At 37.9% G+C, this 22,280-nt stretch overlaps 1 protein-coding gene across 1 annotated transcript in view; it reads right to left on the bottom strand.

Annotated features, from left to right (window-relative positions):
- The window catches only part of LGR4 (leucine rich repeat containing G protein-coupled receptor 4), a 98,683-nt gene that overhangs the window by 6,391 nt on the left and 70,012 nt on the right, over positions 1-22,280 (bottom strand). The window contains exons 3-15 of the mRNA XM_035012475.1: positions 19,762-19,833; positions 18,920-18,991; positions 11,650-11,865; positions 10,710-10,781; positions 8,926-8,994; positions 7,721-7,792; positions 7,272-7,343; positions 6,816-6,884; positions 5,054-5,125; positions 3,899-3,964; positions 3,113-3,184; positions 1,136-1,207; positions 714-839 (exon numbers count right to left, since the gene is read on the bottom strand). Of these exons, the coding sequence (XP_034868366.1) occupies positions 714-839; positions 1,136-1,207; positions 3,113-3,184; positions 3,899-3,964; positions 5,054-5,125; positions 6,816-6,884; positions 7,272-7,343; positions 7,721-7,792; positions 8,926-8,994; positions 10,710-10,781; positions 11,650-11,865; positions 18,920-18,991; positions 19,762-19,833 (1,122 nt within the window). The remainder of the gene's footprint in view (positions 1-713; positions 840-1,135; positions 1,208-3,112; positions 3,185-3,898; positions 3,965-5,053; positions 5,126-6,815; positions 6,885-7,271; positions 7,344-7,720; positions 7,793-8,925; positions 8,995-10,709; positions 10,782-11,649; positions 11,866-18,919; positions 18,992-19,761; positions 19,834-22,280) is intronic.

The raw sequence follows: 22,280 nt of genomic DNA on the forward strand, positions 1-22,280 counted from the left end.
ATGCTTTAAAAGCTGGTCATTAGCCTCAGTTTCCTTATCTGTGAAAAGAACTCTCCTATCAGATGACACCATGACTTTCTCTTTTCATATAAGATATACTTTTAAAAACTGAATTTAAAACAAACCGTATTTAAAATCTAGCACTAATAACTGCAATTTAAAGTGAAATCTTATCAGACCCCTTTTATACATGAATTAACCATGCCTAATTTATCATATGATACTGGTAGTTCCACTTAAAAATCAATGTCCCAGATGCTTTGCAACTGTATACCGCTAAATGAATGTACTTTGTTCACATAAGTATAGTAAGCATATTTATGCTCTTCTCCCACAGTACTATCCCCAAGCCCTGTCTCTACTGTATCAAATGTCTTTATGAAGTATTAGAGCATTGTGTCAATTTTCTGTAGGTTCACACTTACGTGGTTCCTGCCACATTTTTAATGACAAATCTGCTATATAAAAAGCTAGTCTGATGAACGGCTATGTTCTCTCTCTGACAGTCTCAAGGGCTCCAATTCATATTCTCAGAAACTATGGAATAATGCTCATGTTCTATTTTTTACCAAATTTGTGAGGACTGAGGTAGAAAATACTCTTAAATTATAGCTTCCCAGAGAATCTGGGAACCACAGCAAAAAACTAGCATACTCTATAATTTAGGGGGCCACCATAACTTCAACAAAAAAGAAAAATAAGCAAAAACACACCTGAGATTAACAAAATCTTTTGCTGCTAAGGCCTCTTTTAGCTTGAAGTTGCCAACAAGTTTCAGTTGATTTAGCCCATTCAGGCCTTCCGTAGGAAATGAAGTTAATTCATTGAAACTTATATCTCTGAAATGTGAATGAGACTTCAAGTTAACTCCTAGGATGCAAGTTACACAAAACATCCGTACATGTATAAATACTATAATTATTAGAGCTCTACGGGGAAGTTCGGGTGTGCTAAAACAATAAATCTGGTATTCAACTTGCCATCTAAGAAGGCATTAACGATATGAATGCAACTTAGCATTTACACAAGGGAGCAACTGAACAGAAAAATATTTCCAAAGTACAATGCTAAAACACAAGTTTCTGTAGACTATTCATTTCTTTCATGATATTACTGCATAAAATCATCAACTTACAGGTTAGTTATTGACCCAAGCTTGGCAAAAGCTCTGTTGTGAATTTCATGGATCAGGTTTCTACTCAGATCTCTGCAATTACAAGAGGAGCATGTTAATCTTTTCAAATAAACTCAAATTGCAGTTACTTTGACCACACTGTGGAATCCGAGGTAGTCACAGTTATCTCTGATAAGATAACAAATCTTACTCATCTTGCCCAACAACTTGATGTTTATGTTGAATCCCTCCCCTTCACAAAAATCTATTTCTTAGAATGGGTTCCATGGAGCAGTAATTCTAGTTGGCATCTGTTTCAAAACAGTTGTGAATTTTCTCCACCTTATCATTCTGGTACCAGTTCAAAAACATAAATGATACGATATAACCTTTGGTACTATTAAGTAGGCGAGGAAAAACTCAGCTCCTGACAAAGCTGAAAATAAAAACAGGTTTCATACTATTTGCCTTCTCAAAGGTCAGTGATAAGGCCCCGAGGGAAGACAAAATAATCAATATGTAAACAAGAGCATTCCAGAAGGGCTTTAGATATCATTCTTTCCCAAGCAGGAAATAAAAATCCTATCAACACCAAAGCTGTACCATATTCAGAAACACACCCTGAGAAATTCTGATCTTGCAGAATTAATAAGAACAGAAATAATCTGCAACCACACAACCACACTTAAACTGAGCGTTCATGGAAATTTAAAGGCTGGATAAATTCATTCCATTACACATCTCCCAGATCACAGAATCACGGACAAACTTGGTTCCAAATCATGAAAAGGCCAACTTTTCATTCTTGTCACTTACCAGTGCTCTAGAAGTGATGGCAGCTAGGAGCCAGTCCCCTTCCTCGCTACTGCCCAGACCCCCACCCAGTAAGACTGTCAGACACTAGGAAAGACCCCAACCTCCAATAACATATTCCCTAGTAGAAAGCATTTTCAGTTTCTTACTGGGGATCTACTGGAAGACAGGATTCAATATATGTAATTTCACTTCACCTTCAATTTTCTAATTTTCTCTGTATTTTAAAAATGGTCACTATTTTAGCATATTGTGTTTTCTGCACTCAAGTTTTGTGAAGGCGGAGACAAGGCCTGTCTTAGCCACCTCTCTATCCCCAAGTGCTTAAGAGAGTATTTGGCACAAATACACACTCAAATACAAATACATTTTTTCCAGTGAGTGCTTCTGCTGCATATTAGCTATATTTGTGACAATACATACCCCAGCACAAGGGTCAGCACATTTTTTCTGGAGAGGGCCAGATAGTAAATATTTTCACCTCTAGGTCATATGGTCTCTACTCCCAGCTACTCAACTCCACCATAGTATGGTGAAAGCAACTTTAGACAATACTTACACAAAAGGGCATGGCTGTGTTCCAGGAAAACCTAATTTACAAAAATTGGAGGCAGGCTGGACCTGGCCCACAGGCTAGAGTTTGCCTACCTCTGCCCTAATGGATTGGCAAACCTCATCAGTATGACAAGAAAACAAACAAGCTCCATCTCTCAGGTTATACACATTATGCTTTTTCACTTACCAACATACAATATCATAAATCAGCTAAGGTAAAAAATACTAAATAAAAAGCTAAGGTAAAAAAAATACTGAAAGTGGATTATCGAAAAAGTACCATGTGGTAAAATTTGAACAATATTTACACATAATAAATTGTATCTTTAAGTATATCTATCATGGGGGCGCCTGGGTGGCTCAGTTGGTTAAGCGACTGCCTTCGGCTCAGGTCATGATCCTGGAGTCCCGGGATCGAGTCCCACATCGGGCTCCCTGCTCAGCAGGGAGTCTGCTTCTCCCTCTGACCCTCCCCCCTCTCATGCTCTCTGTCTCTCATTCTCTCTGTCTCAAATAAATAAATAAAATCTTAAAAAAAAAAAGTATATCTATCATGGGAATTGTAATGATATATTAATTTATAACTGGACAAAAACTGTATTTGTTTCTAATAATCAGAAAGAAACTTACAGAATCCTCAGAGATATCAGGCCTTGAAAAGTACCTTCTTTTATTTGGTGGATCTGATTACGTTGCAAAGAACTAAAAAAAAAAAAGAAGAATGAAAGAAAAAAGAGGAAAAAAAGAAAATTATTTTTGATTTTGAAAGATAACATTTCTTCAACTTTTTCTAAGTTTAAATACTCATTCATTAAGTAACACTGACTGATCTTATTGAAAGTAAAGAGAGCTGCTACTTCCTTGTCTATAACACCAAAGGGTTAGACTAATTGGTATCCATCCCAAATTATACTGGGAATTAATGTATACTATCTAAATTCCTTAACAACCCCACTCAGGAGAGCCGGAAGACAACATGGTAAAAAAGGATCCAGGACAACACAACCATACCAAGTACTGTAGAAAAAAGGCTAGAGGAAGAAAGGGATCAGGAACGGGAGAATTAACGTCTTCCTCTCCCTTCTCCCAACCAACTGCCACCAGAGCTTATAGGTACACAGTAGGCATCCATGTTTAGTTTCCCTCAATAGCCAAGAACAATTTTTGTTTGTTTTTTGTATACACAGCCCTCCCCCTATAATGTCTCCCAAAATGCCTCATAAGTACCTAAGAAATGCTGGTTGCATGACCATGCCGAGTGCAATTTGACATTCATTCACAGGAACACCTGATTATATGCATCTATTTCCTTAATGTTTCTAATTTCTTAATATTAAAGCCATTATTTAAAATAGGAAACGTTCAGTGAATCAACAATAAACCACAGCAAAAAGAGTAAGTCAAAGACCAACTTACATTTCTTCCAGAGCATGGCAACCATTAAAGCTTGGAAGGTCTTTTATATTGTTGTAAGACAAGTCCCTTAAAACAACAAAAAATTAACAAATTAATTTCTATGTCATCAGAACACTAAGTTAGAAGAGCTACACTCAGAAGGATTGAAAGCAGCACGAAAATCTGTAATAAAGAGAGAGCTGAAGAAAAGCAACTATTTTTTTCTAAGACTTGTAAGCTTCTAGAGTACCTCAGTGATATAGCAGGCTTACAATTTGCAAACTTCAAGTACATAATGTTGAGTACAGACAACATAAAATATATTTAAAACATTTAAATGTTTTTTCAATTTTTAAGTAAAATTATTAAAAACATTAAGCATATAAAATTAAATATAAAAATATGGAAAATATATAAAATTACATCCAAGTGGTAGATTATGTGGTTTTTTACATTTTTATAATATTTATATTATAAACAATTTCTATGTTGTTATTTAATTACAACGCTGTGAGAGGTGGTATGCATAGCTCACATTTTCAAAAAAAATTATATTAAATCAAATACGGGGACTCAATAACTCTCAGTTAATTCCACTGCAGTGTTTCCTCAGTAGTGGTCACTATGTTTGATACTCTACAACATTTAATGATTTACTTCATCAATCAGTCACTTATTTTGTTACTATCTCTCTCCACTGAATACTTATTAACAGCTTAGTAACTTAATTATTTGTTCTTGTGACATTTTTACATCCTTTATTTACTTTTAATTTCCAGGATAGTTTAAAGTTTTTGGAAAGCTCTATGCTTAGCTGTTCCTGACCCAAGAAAGATTTGGGCTCTGCTTAGGTTATGGATGAAAGAGAAAGACATGGAGACCTGACACTCCTGGGGAGTCCAGATAAGAAAAATACCAAGGAAGAGCCTAGTCTGGTTTTACTTTGTTCAAAGTAAAAGTCCCAAGATATGTGACATATATATCACCCTAAAACCAAATTGAAATAAACGTTACCTACCCCGGTCATGAAAACACCTGCTCATTTCCATAAAGGGAACAAATAAGACATAATTCTACCCTAAAATCAGCTAATGCAAATAGCTTATCAAAAATAAAACAATGTATGTGACGCTCATAAAAGAAAAAGTATAAAAAGGGAAAAGGGACCCAACTTACAAAGTCCTAAGCATCTTTTGTTCTTGGCACAAGTTACTGGATATGCTGCTTATCTTTGTGCCTGTCAAGGTCCTGTGGAAAAACAATGTTCATCTAAGAAATGGTTCAAGTTGAGATGGTAAACAAAATGCTATTCTCACATGGACAAAGAAACAGATATTTGCCTATGAACTAAAGTCTGCGTATCCCACTACCTACTTACTCCTTCAAGTCAGGCATGTAGGAAAATGGATTAAGCTTCCATTATGGATTTCATTTTCACAGTAAGGCAGAAAAACTTGTGACACGAGATGTTAATATTGTCCAGACAACGAGGCTGATTTCTCATGTGGACCAACAGAAAAACACTAATCCACAGCCATAGCCTGACTACAATCACCTGCAAAACCACCTCATACCCAAAACGTGCAAAGCCAACTTAGCATCCTGCCTCCCAAACCTAGCCAACCTAACTCACCATTCTGAAATGTTCTCTTCCTCCCTCCCTTTCCATTTTCCCGTCTGCAGTCAATATCAATTCCTGGTGCTCTCCTCCTTTGTGGTGTGTCCAGCATATGACCCTCTCATCATTTTTACTGCTATTATGCAGATCACGCATGGAATGATGCAGAGAGGGGTGGAGGAATAGCAGGCCACCCAGAGGAACGCCAGTGGTGTTAAAGGTATTCATTTAGGGGGGAGGGGGATTGGTTAGCCCGGTGATGGGTATTAAGTAGGGCACGTACTGCATGGAGCACTGGGTGTTATACGAAAACAATGGATCGTGGATCACTACATCAAAAATTAATGATGTATTGTATGGTGACTAACATAACATAATAAAATTAAAAACTACAAAAAAAAAAAAAAAAAGGTATTCATTTAGCAAGGGGATTATTTCCAGGGCCTCCTTGTGGTCCTTCCCATCTCTAGTCTCTCTCACCTTCCTCATACCACCTGCTGCCACGTACTAGACACATCCAAACTACCTTAACCGTCAAGTTTAAACTCCTGAGCCCAGTGCTTCCTGATCCCTTTTTCCTGACATCTTGGCACATGTGAAAATCATAACATTTATGTGACCTACTCTGGTAAAGCTCCTTGTGGCTGGAGACCCTTAGCCACCTCAGGCTCTTTCTGGCTATCTGGAGGGCTGAGGTCAGCAAAAGCTTGGATCCATCTGTACCCCATTCACAGACCATCCACTGGGAAGATTTGCCATAACCAAAAGTTCAATGTTTAATGGTTGCCATTTTAAAACTGTGACCCAAATGATTTTCCAAATTTCTCCATATCACACCGCATTCCATTAAACACATGGAATTCTAGCTATATATGAGCATCTGTATGCCATCCCTGAGGAAATTTTCAGTATTCCCCACTTTACTAAATCCTGCCTTTCTAAATAAAAGCTCCAGCTCTGGGAAACCTGACAGTATTCAATTCTGAAAACATTACACCGCCTCCCTAAAGCTTTTTCCAATACTCTGTATCAACTGCCCCACTTCTGAATTCCTAAAGCACTGCTTCGCATTTGGCATTTACTTACTGCCTTATATTTTCAGTGAACTTTTCAGATAAAATATCCATATACTAGGCCATCCTCTACCTGAGCTGACTGAGTCCAAACCCAATATATATATCCATTTCCATGCATGCTATTGACAAAGAGAGATTACAGGAATCAACACAAACCCAGCATCATCGCCAAAAAGCACTGGCACCCTGCCGACAGGCCCACACGTTATATTTACACTATCCCTCTTCAAAGATCTGCACTTACAGACTCTCCAGATGGATGGTTCCAGTCAGATTGGGGAACTGCTGTACCATGCTTGCACCTCGAATGACTCTTTAAGAAATTGGGAGAGAAAACAATTTAAAATAAAAAATTTTCATGGATAATATTTTCATTTTATTTTTTGAATACTTTAAAATTATAGTACTACTATACCTAAAAATAAAATCAGTTTCACTTCTTGAATGTACCTGAAACTGTGATAATTAAGCCAAGTATTCACATAAATAAGAACCATCATAAATCTTCAGAATTGTCCTTTGGACTTTTGCCCAAGGGAAAAAAAAAAAAAAAATAGAAGATTTTTGTCTTCTGGAGCTACAATAATACATTCTAGTTTTCTATTAAAGCAACTGCATAAATATTCAGGTATGTTTTAAAATTTGTATAATACTAAAAAAATGAGTAAAAATTAAAAAATAAAATTTGTGTAATACTTACAAGGAATGCAGATCAGATAAATTGTGAAATGCTGAGTTCCCCACAAAAGACAGAGGATTATCATACAAATGTCTGTAAAAATACCCCAAAAAAGTAAAGTTTTCCTATGTTCGTAACCCATCCAACAGTACATCTATGTTCACAAAGTCCATATATCTAAAATTTCCATTCTTCATTGAGATGTCTGGCACAGACATGCTTTATATGATTCTCTATTAAAACAAACCTTCAGGGGCGCCTGGGTGGCTCAGTTGGTTAAGCGACTGCCTTCGGCTCAGGTCATGATCCTGGAGTCCCGGGATCGAGTCCCGCATCAGGCTCCCTGCTCGGCAGGGAGTCTGCTTCTCCCTCTGACTCTCCCCTCTCCTATGCTCTCTCTCATTCTCTCACTCTCAAATAAATAGAAAATCTTAAAAAAAAAAAAAAAAAAAACCTTCAAAACTACTTACATAGTTCTTAAGAGTGGATTGCCATCAAATGCTCCGTCAGGGATAACAGAAATAGAATTACTATGAAATAACCTAAAGAGGGAGGAGAAAAATATTTTGAAACACATGTCCCCTTGTGAAATAAGTTAAAACCTGAATATCTAGCCTTGTTCAGTATTCTGTGAAACACAACTGATAACAACCACATGAAAGTTCCGAAAGTGTGAGGAAACTGAAGTTTTAATTCCACCTCATCCTTTCCAGGACCATTTCCTAATTCTTCTTAAACCCACGGCTTAACCTGATATCTCTCAGGTCTCTCATACACGCTGAGCGGGTGCTTTGTCAACAAAGAACTTTAGACCATGAGTGAGAATCATAAGGTGTTTTAACCTCCATATTCCTCTGTCACCTGCATTTAGTCCTTAAGCAATGCATTTCAGAGTATTTACTGTCAAGACATGACACACCAGCCCCGTGATGCCATGTACATTCCTATCTCTGCCCTTGACAAAGCCAACATCTCAAATGCTCCCTTAGCCTTTCATTTATTTAAATATTTCCACCCTTTTGGGTGCCTGGGTGGCTCAGCTGGTTAAGTGATCTCAGGGTTGTGAGCCTAGGTGGCTCAGGTCATGATCTCAGGGTTGTGAGATCGAGCCCCGCATCAGGCTCTGCACTGGGCGTGGAGTCTGCTTGAGATTCTCTCTCTCCCTCTGCCCCTCCCCTGATTCATGTGCATGCGCTCTCTCTCTCTCTCTCTCTCAAATAAAATCTTTACAATAAATACACACATACACACATCTACCCTTTTAACTCCAGTCAAATTCTTTCTCTTTAGCATTACCTTTTCTAATGACCCCAATTCTCAGTGAGGTGTTTTTCTGGAATGATTCATTTACCCTCTTCATTTAGCACTTATTTCTACCTAGCAATTGCTCTCTGTCTTACGTGGTCAGCCTCCCCAGTGCCACTAAGTCTCCAAGCTCCTAACTGGCAAGGACCATACATTATGGCTCTTGTTTCAGCAGTACAGAGCCGAGTACAGATACCCAGGCTCAAAACTGTCTGCGCTAACTAACATAATCCAGTCTGTATAATCAGATGTGTGTCTGTGTATTGTGATATATGCAATGGAGCAAAGAAGTTTTCAAATCTCACTGTTGGAACATTAAGTGGTGAGTTCGAAGGATACTAAGGCATAGAGAGAGCAAAACAATACTCACAGCTCTTTTAGGCTAGGAAGGGCTTTAATAGCCTGAGGAAATTCCCCCAAGTTATTATAATTCAAGTCCCTAGAAAAAAAAGGGGGAAACATGTAAGAACACTAAAGAGTACTCACAATTTATAAGGCATTTTGGTACAAATGTATTCCTAAAAAATCATATCCTCTGGATGGGAATCTCTCCTCACCAACCATAGGGCCATTTAAAACCCTGTGGTTTACCTTACACCTTTTCATAGAATACTGAATAGAAAAAAAGAATCATAATTCATCTATGACTGTTTTAAGTTCATTTTACAAGGTTAAGGAATTCTCAATCACATTATTGGTGCATTAAATAAACAAGTCATCTGAATGACGTTTCTCGGGAAATTCACCATAAAACAGAATTTATGGAATATCCATTTATGAATGACAATAGCCTGAAACCAAGGTTTCTGTTTGGGGTTTGGAGTGACTTCCTGAAATTCTGGCATGAGGGCAGCTGACCTCAGCCCTACTATCAGGTGGATGACCGGAGATAAGTATAAACAAGGGGAAGGAGCAGGATGGCTCCCCACAATTATTGTCTTGAAGCAGGTTATAATTTTTTGAAAATGTTACATTAATTAGGAGAGAGAAAAGCCTGATTTGTACTAAAAAGTCTTAATTCTGAGTGTTTAAGTTTTAATTTCTTTTATAACCTAAATAGCATGTTGGCATATAATTATCATGGTTGATTTCAGAATGAGAGTAACATAAAATCAAAGGCCCAGCTCTTTAGGCACCTATTTTGTTTTTCTTTTCTACATAGAAAGAAAAATGGCAAATAAAAATTTAGCTGGGAAGAAGAGGTTTCATTTTCATATAATTGGAAGAGTATTCATAGTCTAGTATCAGAAGATCCATCTAGTCTTCTGGTACACTGGTATTTATATATTTAGTAAAGGGGAACTGAGCTGGGAACTATCTTCTTCAAGAGCTTCAACCTTCAAATAGCCATTGATGTTCACTATCCTTTGGTTGTTTAGACAAGAAAGTAGATTAATAGACTAAAAGATTTTAAGTCTTCTCATTAACTGACAGCTAACCAGAATAGTCAGTTCAACAAAATATTACAAACCCTGAGCATTCCAATCAAATATTACTAACCCAACTAATTAATTGGGACATTTTCTGAATTATTTATTATACCACAATAGCAAATACTATAAATCTTCTAATAAAGAGCCTACTCTTAATTACACGTAGCTGCACGATGTCTTTTGCTCAGTGGTGCCATGTGCAGTTGGAACAGCCAGGATTCCCAAATACTTTAACTAGTAGGAATAACAATAAAAGTATCCTAGGCAAAATGGAAAAGTTTATTTCATTTAGCATATAAGAATGCAGAGAAAATATTTAAACCTAGGGTTAATAATTTGGTAAGGCAAATGAAATCATGGAAAAAAACAAAAAAAGATTTTTTTCCCCAGAATTAATTTTATAAGGCTCAATGTTCCAAAACTGTCTGTCATACATTTTAACAATACCAAAATTTTTGAGAAAGTAGACAGCCCGGCAGATCGAGCTGCATTTTACACACACTTTTGAAAGAAATATCAAGTCTAAACTTGTGCACCATTTTTAGCCATAAACTGAGATTAGTATTCCTAACTGTGTTATTTGATGGCAAGAATTTAGTCATGTATTTAAGCCAAATAATAGTGAATTGAACTCAAGACCATTATTTTTCCCTTTTCTGCAAGGAAATACAAAATTGCATCAATATCACAACATAACCATCTGAAATACAAATCAACTTACAAGGTCTCCAGGTTATCTAGTCCATCGAAACAGTGCTGACCCAAGTTTTTAATTTTATTGTTATGAAGATGCCTATGGAAAAAAGCATCGAAATGACTTTTACATCACCCAACAGCAACTATTACAATGTTTTATGTGTCTAAATTGTCTTTTAAAGGAACCATGTAGTTAAACATTTCAGCCTTTGACTAATGGACAACAAATAGCACGTATCTCTTGATCTAGGCTACATAGACTCGGATTCACTGGACATGGAATGCCAATGGAAAAGAAAAGGATCTCTCGTGGAAAAATGGTACGCACATTGAAGATTCTTTACTATTTACCCATATCAGAAGAAAAGCTCTGGTGAGCCTTTCACTCTGTGAAGTGACATTTTTGGTGAGCTCCCCCTATGAGGAGGAGAGGGAACCTGCATGGAGGGAAGCGCATCACCTTATACCAGTGAGAGTAACAGATTTTAAAAGAAATGCCATTTTTTTATGTCCAAGTTTTCAAAGATTAAAACACAGAGAATCATATACTCTTTGAGCAGACAAATTAGTCAAAACATGAAATATCACTGAAACTTATTCTCTGTGAGCTCCTGAAAACAATGCCCCTTCTTTTAACACCGAATGCATTGCTGGTACACAAGTAAAAGCTATCCAAGTATTTGCTGAGTGTCCCAATTTCTTCTTATGATTACAAAAGGCCACATATCTTAGAAAGATTCAACAGTGATTGGATGTTAATTTTTTAATTATCCTATCTTGTATTTTAAAAAGTCAGCACATTTAATTTTGTTAAAAAAAAAAAAAAAAAGGCAACTCCCCCAAACAGGTATCTCTTCGGAAGCATAATCAAAAGTGTGGTACTTTCATAATAATTTGTCACAAGAAATCTGCTTTTGCCCTCTAATTCACCCAAATATATGGTATTTAAAGGGACAGATACTTACAGAACTACCAGGCTTGAAAGATTGGTAAATGCATAGTCAGGGATGCTTGAGATTTTGTTGAGAGCCAAGGTCAGTGCCTGCAAAGTCGGCAGATTGCTAAGGGGATGCACGGGCACCTCCGTCAAGCTGTTGTCATCCAGCCACAGATGTCGTAACTGAGCGAGCCCCTCAAAACTGTCCTCGGGGACTGAGGTAATATGGTTGGCATCCAAACGCCTGACAGAAACAGAAACAACCATGTTCAGGAACGAATTCTAGCAGAATGAGCCAAATCACACACAACTCTCAGTTTTCAAAACAGAAAGGAGTTACAAAAATAACCAGTCACGGCAGTCCTTATGTCTTCAATTTCTCTAGAAAGTCTCATAAACTCTAACAACTTTACTAAGACCATAGTGTGGAAGTCTGTTCTTTCCCTTCCTACATAACAAAGGGATGAATGCAAATCTCAACCTCTCAAGAATCTTTGGCTAAGAGTAACTATAGCAAAACGAATTTTTTTTTTTTAAAAAAAAAAAGAAAACTCTCAGAAAGTTCAAGCTAGAATTTTATGTTTCAGAATCTATTTAAATCAAAAGTACAAAACAAGAGAAGAAACTAAGCTGAGTAAATAAGCTACTGTCCTTAAAATTTTACATCACAACTAATATCTGACATTAAATTTAACCGCTATTTTGACTTGGAACTGAAGGGGAAAAAATAAGGAAATATTTACCCCCAAAAAATGTTTATAGCAAGAGATTATTAACAATCCTTCTTACACCACCAGGCAAGTTAAAACTATAGGTGTCATGTACTGGTCAAATAACCTTCTCCTCTTCTCTTAGCACCAAGTTCAAAATTAACAGTTAAGAAAAGACAAACTGTCCACAGGAAAAACTAAACAGCTACTCTGGTCAATGTTATTGTGGCCTTAGGGTTTCTTTTAATTTTTCCCTAAATTCTGGAATTAAAGACACCTTGCTAATAGGATTACTCATACTTAAAATTAAGTCCCCATCTAAAAATCTGGAAAATCATGTCCTAAGTATTATTGTCGGTGTAATTGGGCATAATTGTTGGAATAATCCCTTTTTGACACAAAGACAACCTGATATCAATATGATGAAGGCCAGGCAAATCACAACTGTCTTCATGAATCCCTTGATGATATAGCTTCACTACTTAAATTCAAACCTTCCAGGTGTGGACTTCTTTGGTGAAAATCAGGGAACACAAAAAACGTGAAAAGTCAAAATGACAGCATATTTTTAAAGACATGGATTTTGGCAGCTGTCGAGTTCAGGAATTTCTGACTTTTAGAGGGGTGCCTATGCCTTCTGCTGCCTTATGCGGCTCCAGCTTCAGGCCTGCCATAATTGCCCCTCTCCCCTCCAGGCAAATGCTGAGCCCTGCACCCAGCCACCTGCTCCAGCCTCAGATTAGCAGGGGTTAAAGACCCTTGGTCCCGGTGAGAATCTGATGGTAGCTTCTTTTTGATAAAGTCGAGATAAGCACTAAAGAGGACGGCACAGGGAACTGAGCAGCTAACTTAAGAATTCATTTAGGAACAGACATTTTCAGGCTGTTTATTCCTTAGACTCTCTAGCACCCACCCCTGAGAAGAGACAGGCATCCTTTATATAGAGACTGGCAAAGTCCTGGCTATGGAGCTGCTTAGGAGATTTGCTTTAATGTGTGGATAGTATTCTTTCTCTCTCCCTCCTCTCTCTCTCTCTCTCTTTCACAAACACACACACATGCATACAATTCACAATCTTGAGGAACTTCCACTCAGGGAAAGAGAGACACTGGACATACAATCAACCATATAATGTAACTAAATGTTTAATGCAATTAAATTCTACTTGTAGTTGATTTAATTATCTGCAATTTATTCAACACATCTAAACTGAGCATCTTGTTAGGCACAAAAGATAAAAATGGTGAACACATACATGTGGCCTATCCTCATGAGACTGACATTCTAATAGAGAATGACCCACAATATAATACACTTTAAAAGTGATTACCACATGAACTTAAGAAGTGCTATGAAATAAGCAGGGTCCTGAGATAAAGACTAACAGGGACTAAGGGGGAAGGGTAGCTACTTAAAATGCACTGGTCAGGAAAAGCATCTCTAAAAAGCTGCTATTCAAACTGAAATCCAGAGGGCAGAGATTCAACAGAAACCAGTGCGGTGTGGTCCCAACAACTCCCAGAAGATCAGAGTGATCAGAACACAGGAGGAAGGTGTGGAGGGTCCAGGGAGATATAGGGGATGCAAATAGGGACCAAGTTATATAGACCTGGTAGTCCAGGCAAGGGGTTTGGATTGTACCTTAATTGTACAAATTGAAGTCCCTTTCCAGTTTCTCAGCATTAGAGCAGTTCAAAAGTTTAAATTGCTTATGTTATCTTATTGATGATAATGTGCATTCATATTCAACAAAATAATGAGCAAGTCTCACCCACATATGCACACAAAACTCTACTGAAATTAAGCCCTCTCTATAAAAGTGTTTCATTAAGATGTGGTAAAATACTATAAAGATAGCTATCTGTACCTTTTAAGCATAATTTCAGTATTATATACACCACTTATGCTCCCGCAGAATTCTGTACCATGTACTCATAGAAAAGAGATGGCCTCAGATTAGGGCAAGATATCCAGGCAAGTTTTGAGCTAGGATAGTAATGAAACTATCTTCTATGCAAAATAGTAATACAACAATAAACACACAATTTCCCCTGTGCTAAAAATTTTCCCAAATTGTAAAGTCACCCATAAGTAAGAGATCAAAAGGAAGAACTCTGGAAAAATGAGACACTTAAATAAGAAGCTAAATGAGGCAAAGGATTTGTGGTGACTCAGTGGTTAATTCTTACACCTCAATTCACATGCGGATGTTGGGGGCACTCATAAATGTAAAGAGTTTGCCCCTACACCAAGATGAATGTTTCATGGAGAAATTGTCTTAGAATTATGGCTTTGTACCAATAACCTTCACATTTAATGTTCATCCTAACTAAGAGACCAAGAAAATACTATCACTGGTTCAGTAGATGGATGAATAGCATCAGATATCTCACATGTGGGTAGATAACGTGGGCTTGTTTAATGTAATCTACCCTTGAAATGCCACCCGGCAAGAAAGAACTATTACTTTAAGTGTACTTTAGTTGTTAAAGGCTAACATTGTATTAACTGAATTCCCTTACTATTTTTGTCTTTAAAATGTGCTTCTATTCCCTATTCTCAAAAGCCTGTTTTATATCTTACTGAGACTCAAGATCCTTTTTTTCTTGCCCTAAATGAAATTACAATAACAAATAATCCCATATGCATATTTTACTGATGAATGTCTGTTATCAGCATGTTCTATTCTGTGTAATCAAAAGCTTTCCCCTTTTCTCTCTACTTCTAATATACCAGTAATGTATACATAATAGTGTTATATTTTGTTACCAGTATAAATTGTTAAGATAATACATTATTGTGGAAAACCTAGGAAATTTAGTCTTTGAAATAGTCCTTTACCATTCAATAGAAGTGTGATCTAATTTAAGGGAAAAAGAATCCAGTGGAGCAAATCCTGACATGTCATTTTAATAGCCTGTTCAGATAATGCTTTAGCCATTTTCGTGGCTTTGTGGAAGGCTGTTGGGCTACCTTTGTACTAACATTGACAATTCACTTTCAGGTTTTATAGTCATCCTCACACACTTGGCATCAAACCACTTCTGGTCAATTTCAACCCCAAAGGAACTTTGCTCCTTATAAGCACTACTTCAGAACCACAAGGAAATCTTTCTTGTAATTCGGGTCTGAAGATCAGATTTGCAAACAGAATTTCAATTGTGTCTAACTTGAGCTACACCCACTATGCTAACAAACCCATGTACATTTCCTTCTTAAGTAAAACAGGCCTGACACTTAGCTCCTTGTGTTTCTGATGCAGATAAAAACATCCCAATGCCCTTTCTAAAAAAAATGGTTTGCTTTGACTCCTCTCCACCCCCATCCCCAACCCCATCCCAATTTTGGAGGTAATTTAAACTATGCAATTCGCTCCATGGGTGATGGGCACAACATGCTTCTTTAAATTATTTAAGAGGGAGAAACCTACTGTGAAAAACACTTTAAATCATCTAAATTATCAATAAATGTCATGTGGACTTTAATGTGCTTATTGACCACAATCTATTTGTATGTTTTCTTGGTAGTTTTTCTGTTCTAAAACTCAAAGATTTTAGCTTTGTCTTTTTCAACTTTCCAACTAGACAAAAGGACTGAATATTTTGATCATTTTAGTCTTGGGAAATGAGAACAATTCCGTATGAAGTTCTTGAAGTAAAATGAATTCTGAAGAAGCACAAGAAAATGACTATTTAAAATATCTAATGAATTTGGCTCTGAGAGAGGTAAAATGGCTCCCTCTGTGTACATCTGTCCAAGGTCAGAAAGTGTGTAGAGGTGACACAGTCACATGTCTGTGAAGGAACTCATTCCAATTGATACACTGAAGGAGTCTACTCAGAGTCTACTCAAATAGTTACAGCAAATAATGAATCCTATGTTCACAACTTCGCATTGTGGCAAAATTAGCTATTTATAATATATTTCTACCTTAAATTAAACTTCTACTTAAACTAGAAATTAGGGGCTTCTGGGTGGCTCAGTCAGTTAAGCGTCTGCCTTTGGCTCAGGTCATGATCCCAGAGTCCCAGGATTGAGCCCTGCATCTGGCTCCTCACTCGGCTGCCACTCTCCCTGCTTGTGTTCTCTCTGTCAAATAAATAAATAAAATCTTTAAAAAAATGGTTTTAGGGGCGCCTGGGTGGCTTAGTCGTTAGGCATCTGCCTTCAGCTCAGGTCATGGTCCCAGGGTCCTGGGATCAAGCCCCGCATCGGGCTCCATGGGAAGCCTGCTTCTCCCTCTCCCACTCCCTCTGCATGTGTTCCCTCTCTCGCTGTCTCTCTCTGTCAAATAAATAAATAAAACCTTTAAAAAAAATGGTTTTATATCAGCAAGCAGAGACAAGCAATTCAACCATTTTCAATCAAGTCTTCTACTATAGGCGTTTCCTACAAAAGCAGACATTTAAAGTTATTTCAAAGGGCAATAAAAAATAATATGGGACAGATTAGATTACACAACTACATGATATAGTTAAAACCTAATTTTGTAATCCAGAACATATACATGTGCTAACTATTACAATTTTTTATTCAGAGTGATTCTCAAAACTTTCATGCACATGAGAATTTCCTAGGGAAATTTTTAAAAATATAGCTTGCTAGATCTTCCCTTTACAGAGAAAATACCATTACTTCTAGGATATGGCCTATGGGTCTGCATTGCAGGTGGTCAAAGTGCCACACTTTCACAAACTACACCTTCCTCCCTCTGTATTTGGAATTAGGACATGAGCTGAAACAATATACATTGGTATTTGTTATTCTAGTAGAATGACAAACTAACCAAGTTCCTTGTTTTAAAGAATGTTTTTTCAAAAAAAGTAAAATAAAAGAAAGAATACTTTTTCATTACGTTCAAACATTCCCATCACCTAGTTATGTAAATTGGGTAAACTAAAAATCAAAAGAAAGCACTGATAAAATATATCATTATTACTATTAGTAGATTCCACAAATGTTTCTTGAACACCTACTACATGTCAGATATTGTTACAAGTGCTTTTCATGCATTCAAGTATATGGCAAGTAATGAGCATACTACTGTATGGAGAATTTTAAATAACTTGAACGACTTCACACAGCTAGTAAGTGGCAAAGTGGGGATCCCAAACCAGACAAGCCTGATAAATACACTAACAGTGTTTCTTAATCTTGGCAAAAAGCAAATTGTAATAACCACATGCATCAATTCAGTGTTTCTTACTCTTTTTCCGGAAGAGACAGAGGAACTGGATCTTCCAATCCCAAAGATGAGAAAAACTAAAGTTGTAGTCCTAACAGCACTAGCTTATAACATTCATTCTAGTCATTAACAAATATGTTTATTTAATATAAAAATTGGTTGTTTCTTCAAAATCTTCCATGGATTTTTCATGGCCCCGGTGATACCACTGGCCCCGCCGGAGGGGGAAGGGAGGTATGGGGTTTGTATATCAAAACAGTGGAAGCAGTGACCACTGTCCTCCAGGTTCATATACACGCATACACACACACACACACACACACACACACGAAAGAATGCAAAAAAGGACAAAGTGAAGTGATGTATGAAAAACTTTTGGGGCGCTTGGGTGGCTCAGTTGGTTGAGCGTATGATTTCGGCTCAGGTCACGATCTGCAGGTTGTGAGACGGAGCCTCTTGTAGGGCTCCGGGCTCAGTGGAGCGTCTGCTTGGGCTTCTCTCTCTCCCTCTCCCTCTGCCTCTGCCCCTCCCCCTACTTACTCTCACTGCTCGCCCTCTCTCTCTCTTCCTAAAATAAATAAATCTTAAAAAAAAAAAAAACAAAAAAACCCAGCTTTTGAAATTAATAAAAACCAAGCATCTGAACATGGTAAAAACCAAGAATTGAAATCTTGAACATTCCACATAAAACCAAACTCTCCTCAAAAAGAAAAACTTGGGAAGAAGGCAGTACAAGAGACCAAGTTACCACCCCCACTGTGAGTTCAAGGTCCACAGATGAGGAATTATAATCACTCTGTTCTGATTATCATTACCGCCTAAAACAGAAACCTCTCTGTAACTGTGACCATCATGGCATAAGACTCTAGAACTTCTGTACACACATAACTCTGGTTCTAAAGAGGTGAAGATCACCTGCCATATAAAAGCTCCTGGAATGGGGCGCCTGGGTGGCTCAGTTGGTTAAGCGACTGCCTTCAGCTCAGGTCATGATCCTGGAGTCCCGGGATTGAGTCCAGCATCGGGCTCCCTGCGAGCTCGGCGGGGGGTCTGCTTCTCCCTCTGACCCTCCTCCCTCTCATGCTCTCTGTCTCTCATTCTCTCTCGCGCAAATAAATAAAATCTTAAAAAAAAAAAAAAAAAAAAAAAGCTCCTGGAATTATACCTAGCCGTGTATGCTTGTGACTTTTCTCCCAGCATCTGAGACAAGAGAGGGAGTAATTGAACCACCTCCTTCTCTCTCACCAAAGGGCATTTTGATAACAGCACTTGGCCATCTCCAATTTTATCCCAGATGAGAGATTAAATCTCCCCTTTTCCTGGGATTCCAGTTCTTTACACATTTAGCAGCCAGAGTGGTCTACTAATGATTCAAGAATACAGAAAACCAAAAAGCTACTTACAAAGACTGCAAAGCACTCAGTCCTCGAATGGCTTCACTGGGTACTGTTTTCAACTGATTGTTTTGCAGGGTTCTGGAAGGAAATTTTTGGTTAGTGAATAACAAGCAATTGTTACTATTTTTTCTTAGAAGAATTCAGAGCCATTTCTATCCAAAAAATATTTCCAATGGCAGGAAAGGGGGAGAGATCAAGGTGGAGAGCACCCAAGGAAAGAAAACTGCAAAAAAGCAAGAAGCATTTGCTATAAGTCCAGAAATGAAACCTAAGCTGCTATCCCTAAGCCATCTCTTCACACAGACCTCCTGGTAATATACATTTCCAGGGGTGTTTCACTCTCAGGAATTAAGGCACCCTAATTAATGTTCGTCACCCTAGGGATTGTTAATTTATTTCCTGGTCCCTCACAGATTCTGTAAATTATAGGCATCTTAATTCCTTTTAGCTTTAAAATGATTCTAACATTTTGAGCTTTTGTAAGCCTTTTTTCCCTTTAAATCAGCTAATTCAAAGTTCTTACAGCTATACAATAAGTAGAAACAAAACTCTACCAGTAGAGCTTAAATATGATTTTGATTCAATCCATTAGCCCCACAAAAAGCCTAATACATTCAACTGTAATGCACTGAAGGTCAGAACACCTATTATTTAGAGTTTTAACTTTTGTTATCTAGACCCAAGGTTGCCTAAATCAACCCTCGCCTCCCACACTACCCATTGGCCACTCCTTAAATCTTTTTAATCCTGAACTAAAAGAAACTGTGCTTACCCTAGCTCCAAGCATGTTGACTATGCAAAAAGAAAATACACAGCCAGCTGTGAAACTCTAAAATTGCATTACTTACAGAACTTTGAGTTCTTTCAACCCAGACAAGGCCTTTGGGTGGATAAAAGAAAGGTCGTTGCCAGCCAATCGTCTAGGGGGAAAAAAGTAGCAAGAAAAAAAAAAAAGTAGTTTAGGCTCTTAAAAATTCAGAACTCACAATAAAGTAATCTGTGATTAAGGATCTATGTTAAACATTTCTCAAGTCTATCTGACATTAAATATGGACTTAAACCTTTGCTAAAGCAATCCCAAGATTCTTCCAATGAGATAAATGTCTCTAGAATTTTTTTTTAAACTCCCAATACAATAATTCAAACAGGCACATTTTTATTCTGGTGAGGTCAAGCAAGCCAAAACACATTAAACCAAATTAAGTTTGCTATTCATGGTCACTCTCTGCAGCTTGCAGTGTTTTCCAAGTGCCTCATAAATACAGACCACTGGTCAGCAGGCAGGAGTGTTTATACCGTTCAGAGCAAACCAGTCTGTTAAGGAGGAATGCCTTCTGGAGGCAAGTCAGCCTGTTATCTCTCCATTACCAAGGGCGGCATTTTCTGTGCAAAAGGGAAGCAAAAAGTGAAAGTCACTGTAAGCATAATTTTCCAAGCAAAGGCATGTGTGTGTATATACACACACACATACATATACATGTGTATATATATGCACACACACACACACATATACAAACAGGTTAACTGAAGGAAGGTTTCCAAGCACTAACATAGAAATGACAGCTGTGTGCCCATATGTTAAACACAGGACTGTCCCAGTTTTCTGGTTTCACCAGGGGTACTCTCTCAAGCAACAAGATTTTGTATCTGTAATTTTTTTTTAATGCTCTCTCCCTCCTTGTTTCTTAGGATCACATAATCATCAAGTCATATTAATTCCTCCTTTAAAGGTTCTTTTTTCATCCCTTTCTCTTCTCTCTGCAAGTACCCTGCACCCTGGAGCCTTATTCATCAATTCACTCATTCACTAAAAAGTTTCATTCATTCATTAACAAATAGGAGTGTCTACTAAGCGCCAGGCGTAGGACATCCTCTTCTTAGACTTCCGCTCCCCACCCCACCTTCCAATACGCTCCTCTTATACACCCTGATTTTAGGGACACAAGGAAAGCTCCTTCATTTGAAGTCACTGAGGTCTGAAACTCTACCATTCAGATGCATCATTTTCTCTGGAACTCTTTGTCCCAGTTAAAATGCAAATAGTCCTGGAAAGGACAATATTTGATCCTTACCTATCATTAACATAGAAATGTGCCCTGAAGGTGTGTATGGGAGGGGGGATGTAGGATGCGGGTGGAGAACCAGAGGACTCAGAAACCAAGAATGAGTATATAGAATTATTTCTTCAGTAGCAAAGATCACAACACTAACTTCTCAGGCAACACCACAGGTGTAACACAGGGTTTATGCCCCTAAATGAAATTTCTCCTAAAAAGCCCTCTCACCACACACTTTGATCTCACAAGGCACCCTAGCACCTTTCAAGCCTTCCCAAAATCCGGCCTCAAAATAGCTTACTTTGTACCACCAGTCTCTTGGCCTTTTACTGCCTAGGGCTCACCATATGTAAAATGAGGGATTGGAAAAGGCAGTTTTAATACCTCCTGAGGGTTAAAAATATTTAAAACTATTTCTCCTTAGCGATCCTCTAGGTTCTAGACTAGACAGTGTCACCACTTGTCTTTAAATGCTTCACCTCACAACCTCACCTGCACTCCTTGAATACTCAACTCCAGCGTTGCTTCCCATGAAGACTTCAGTTCTCATGAACATGCATAATTTACATGTGTAAATTACTAGAACTGGTAATTAACCACAGGCTACATTCTATTAGTTGTTTCTTGCATTAGTCTTGTAGGTCAAGTATAAACAGTGCCCAGAACAGGGCATGCATCTCACAACTCTGTTATTACCCACCAACGTGTCAACTCATTAGTCAGAAACTTTTTTCTTAGAATTTCCCCCTTGAAAATGCTCGCCATTCCAATGCCATAGCATCCCACAGTCTACCTTAGTGCAGGCTCGGTGCAAGCTCTCTCAGGGGCCTTTCTATGCCAGATTCACTAAGATTCAATTGATAATGCTGACAGCTGAAATGGGAGTGTTTAAAAGATCACATTTTAAAAAATCAAATTGTTAAAAAAAAAAAAATCGAATTCTACCATAAGGGGCAATAGTCTTCTCCCCCCCCCCCCCCCCCCCACGGCTGCAAGTAATCAGGAGACTATGACTGTTCTTCCAAGTTATCTGAAAGATGTGCCTTAAAGTCTGGAGTGCCTGGCTGGTTCAGTCAGTAGAGCATGTGATTCTTGATCTCTGGGTTATAAGTTCTAGGCCCCTGATGGGTGTAGAGATTACTCAAAAATAAAATCTTAAAAAAAAAGGGGAAGGGTGCCTGGCTGGCTCAGTTGGAAGGGCAAGCAACTCTTGATCTCAGGGTTGTTAAGTTTGAGCCCCACATTGGACATAGAGATGACTTAAAAAGAAAATCTTTTAAAAAAGAAGGATTAAAAAAAAAAAGCTCAGG

This window comes from Mirounga leonina, unplaced genomic scaffold (genome assembly GCF_011800145.1).
Source record: "Mirounga leonina isolate KUSES-001 unplaced genomic scaffold, KU_Mleo_1.0 Mir_166, whole genome shotgun sequence".
Taxonomy (NCBI): domain Eukaryota; kingdom Metazoa; phylum Chordata; class Mammalia; order Carnivora; family Phocidae; genus Mirounga; species Mirounga leonina.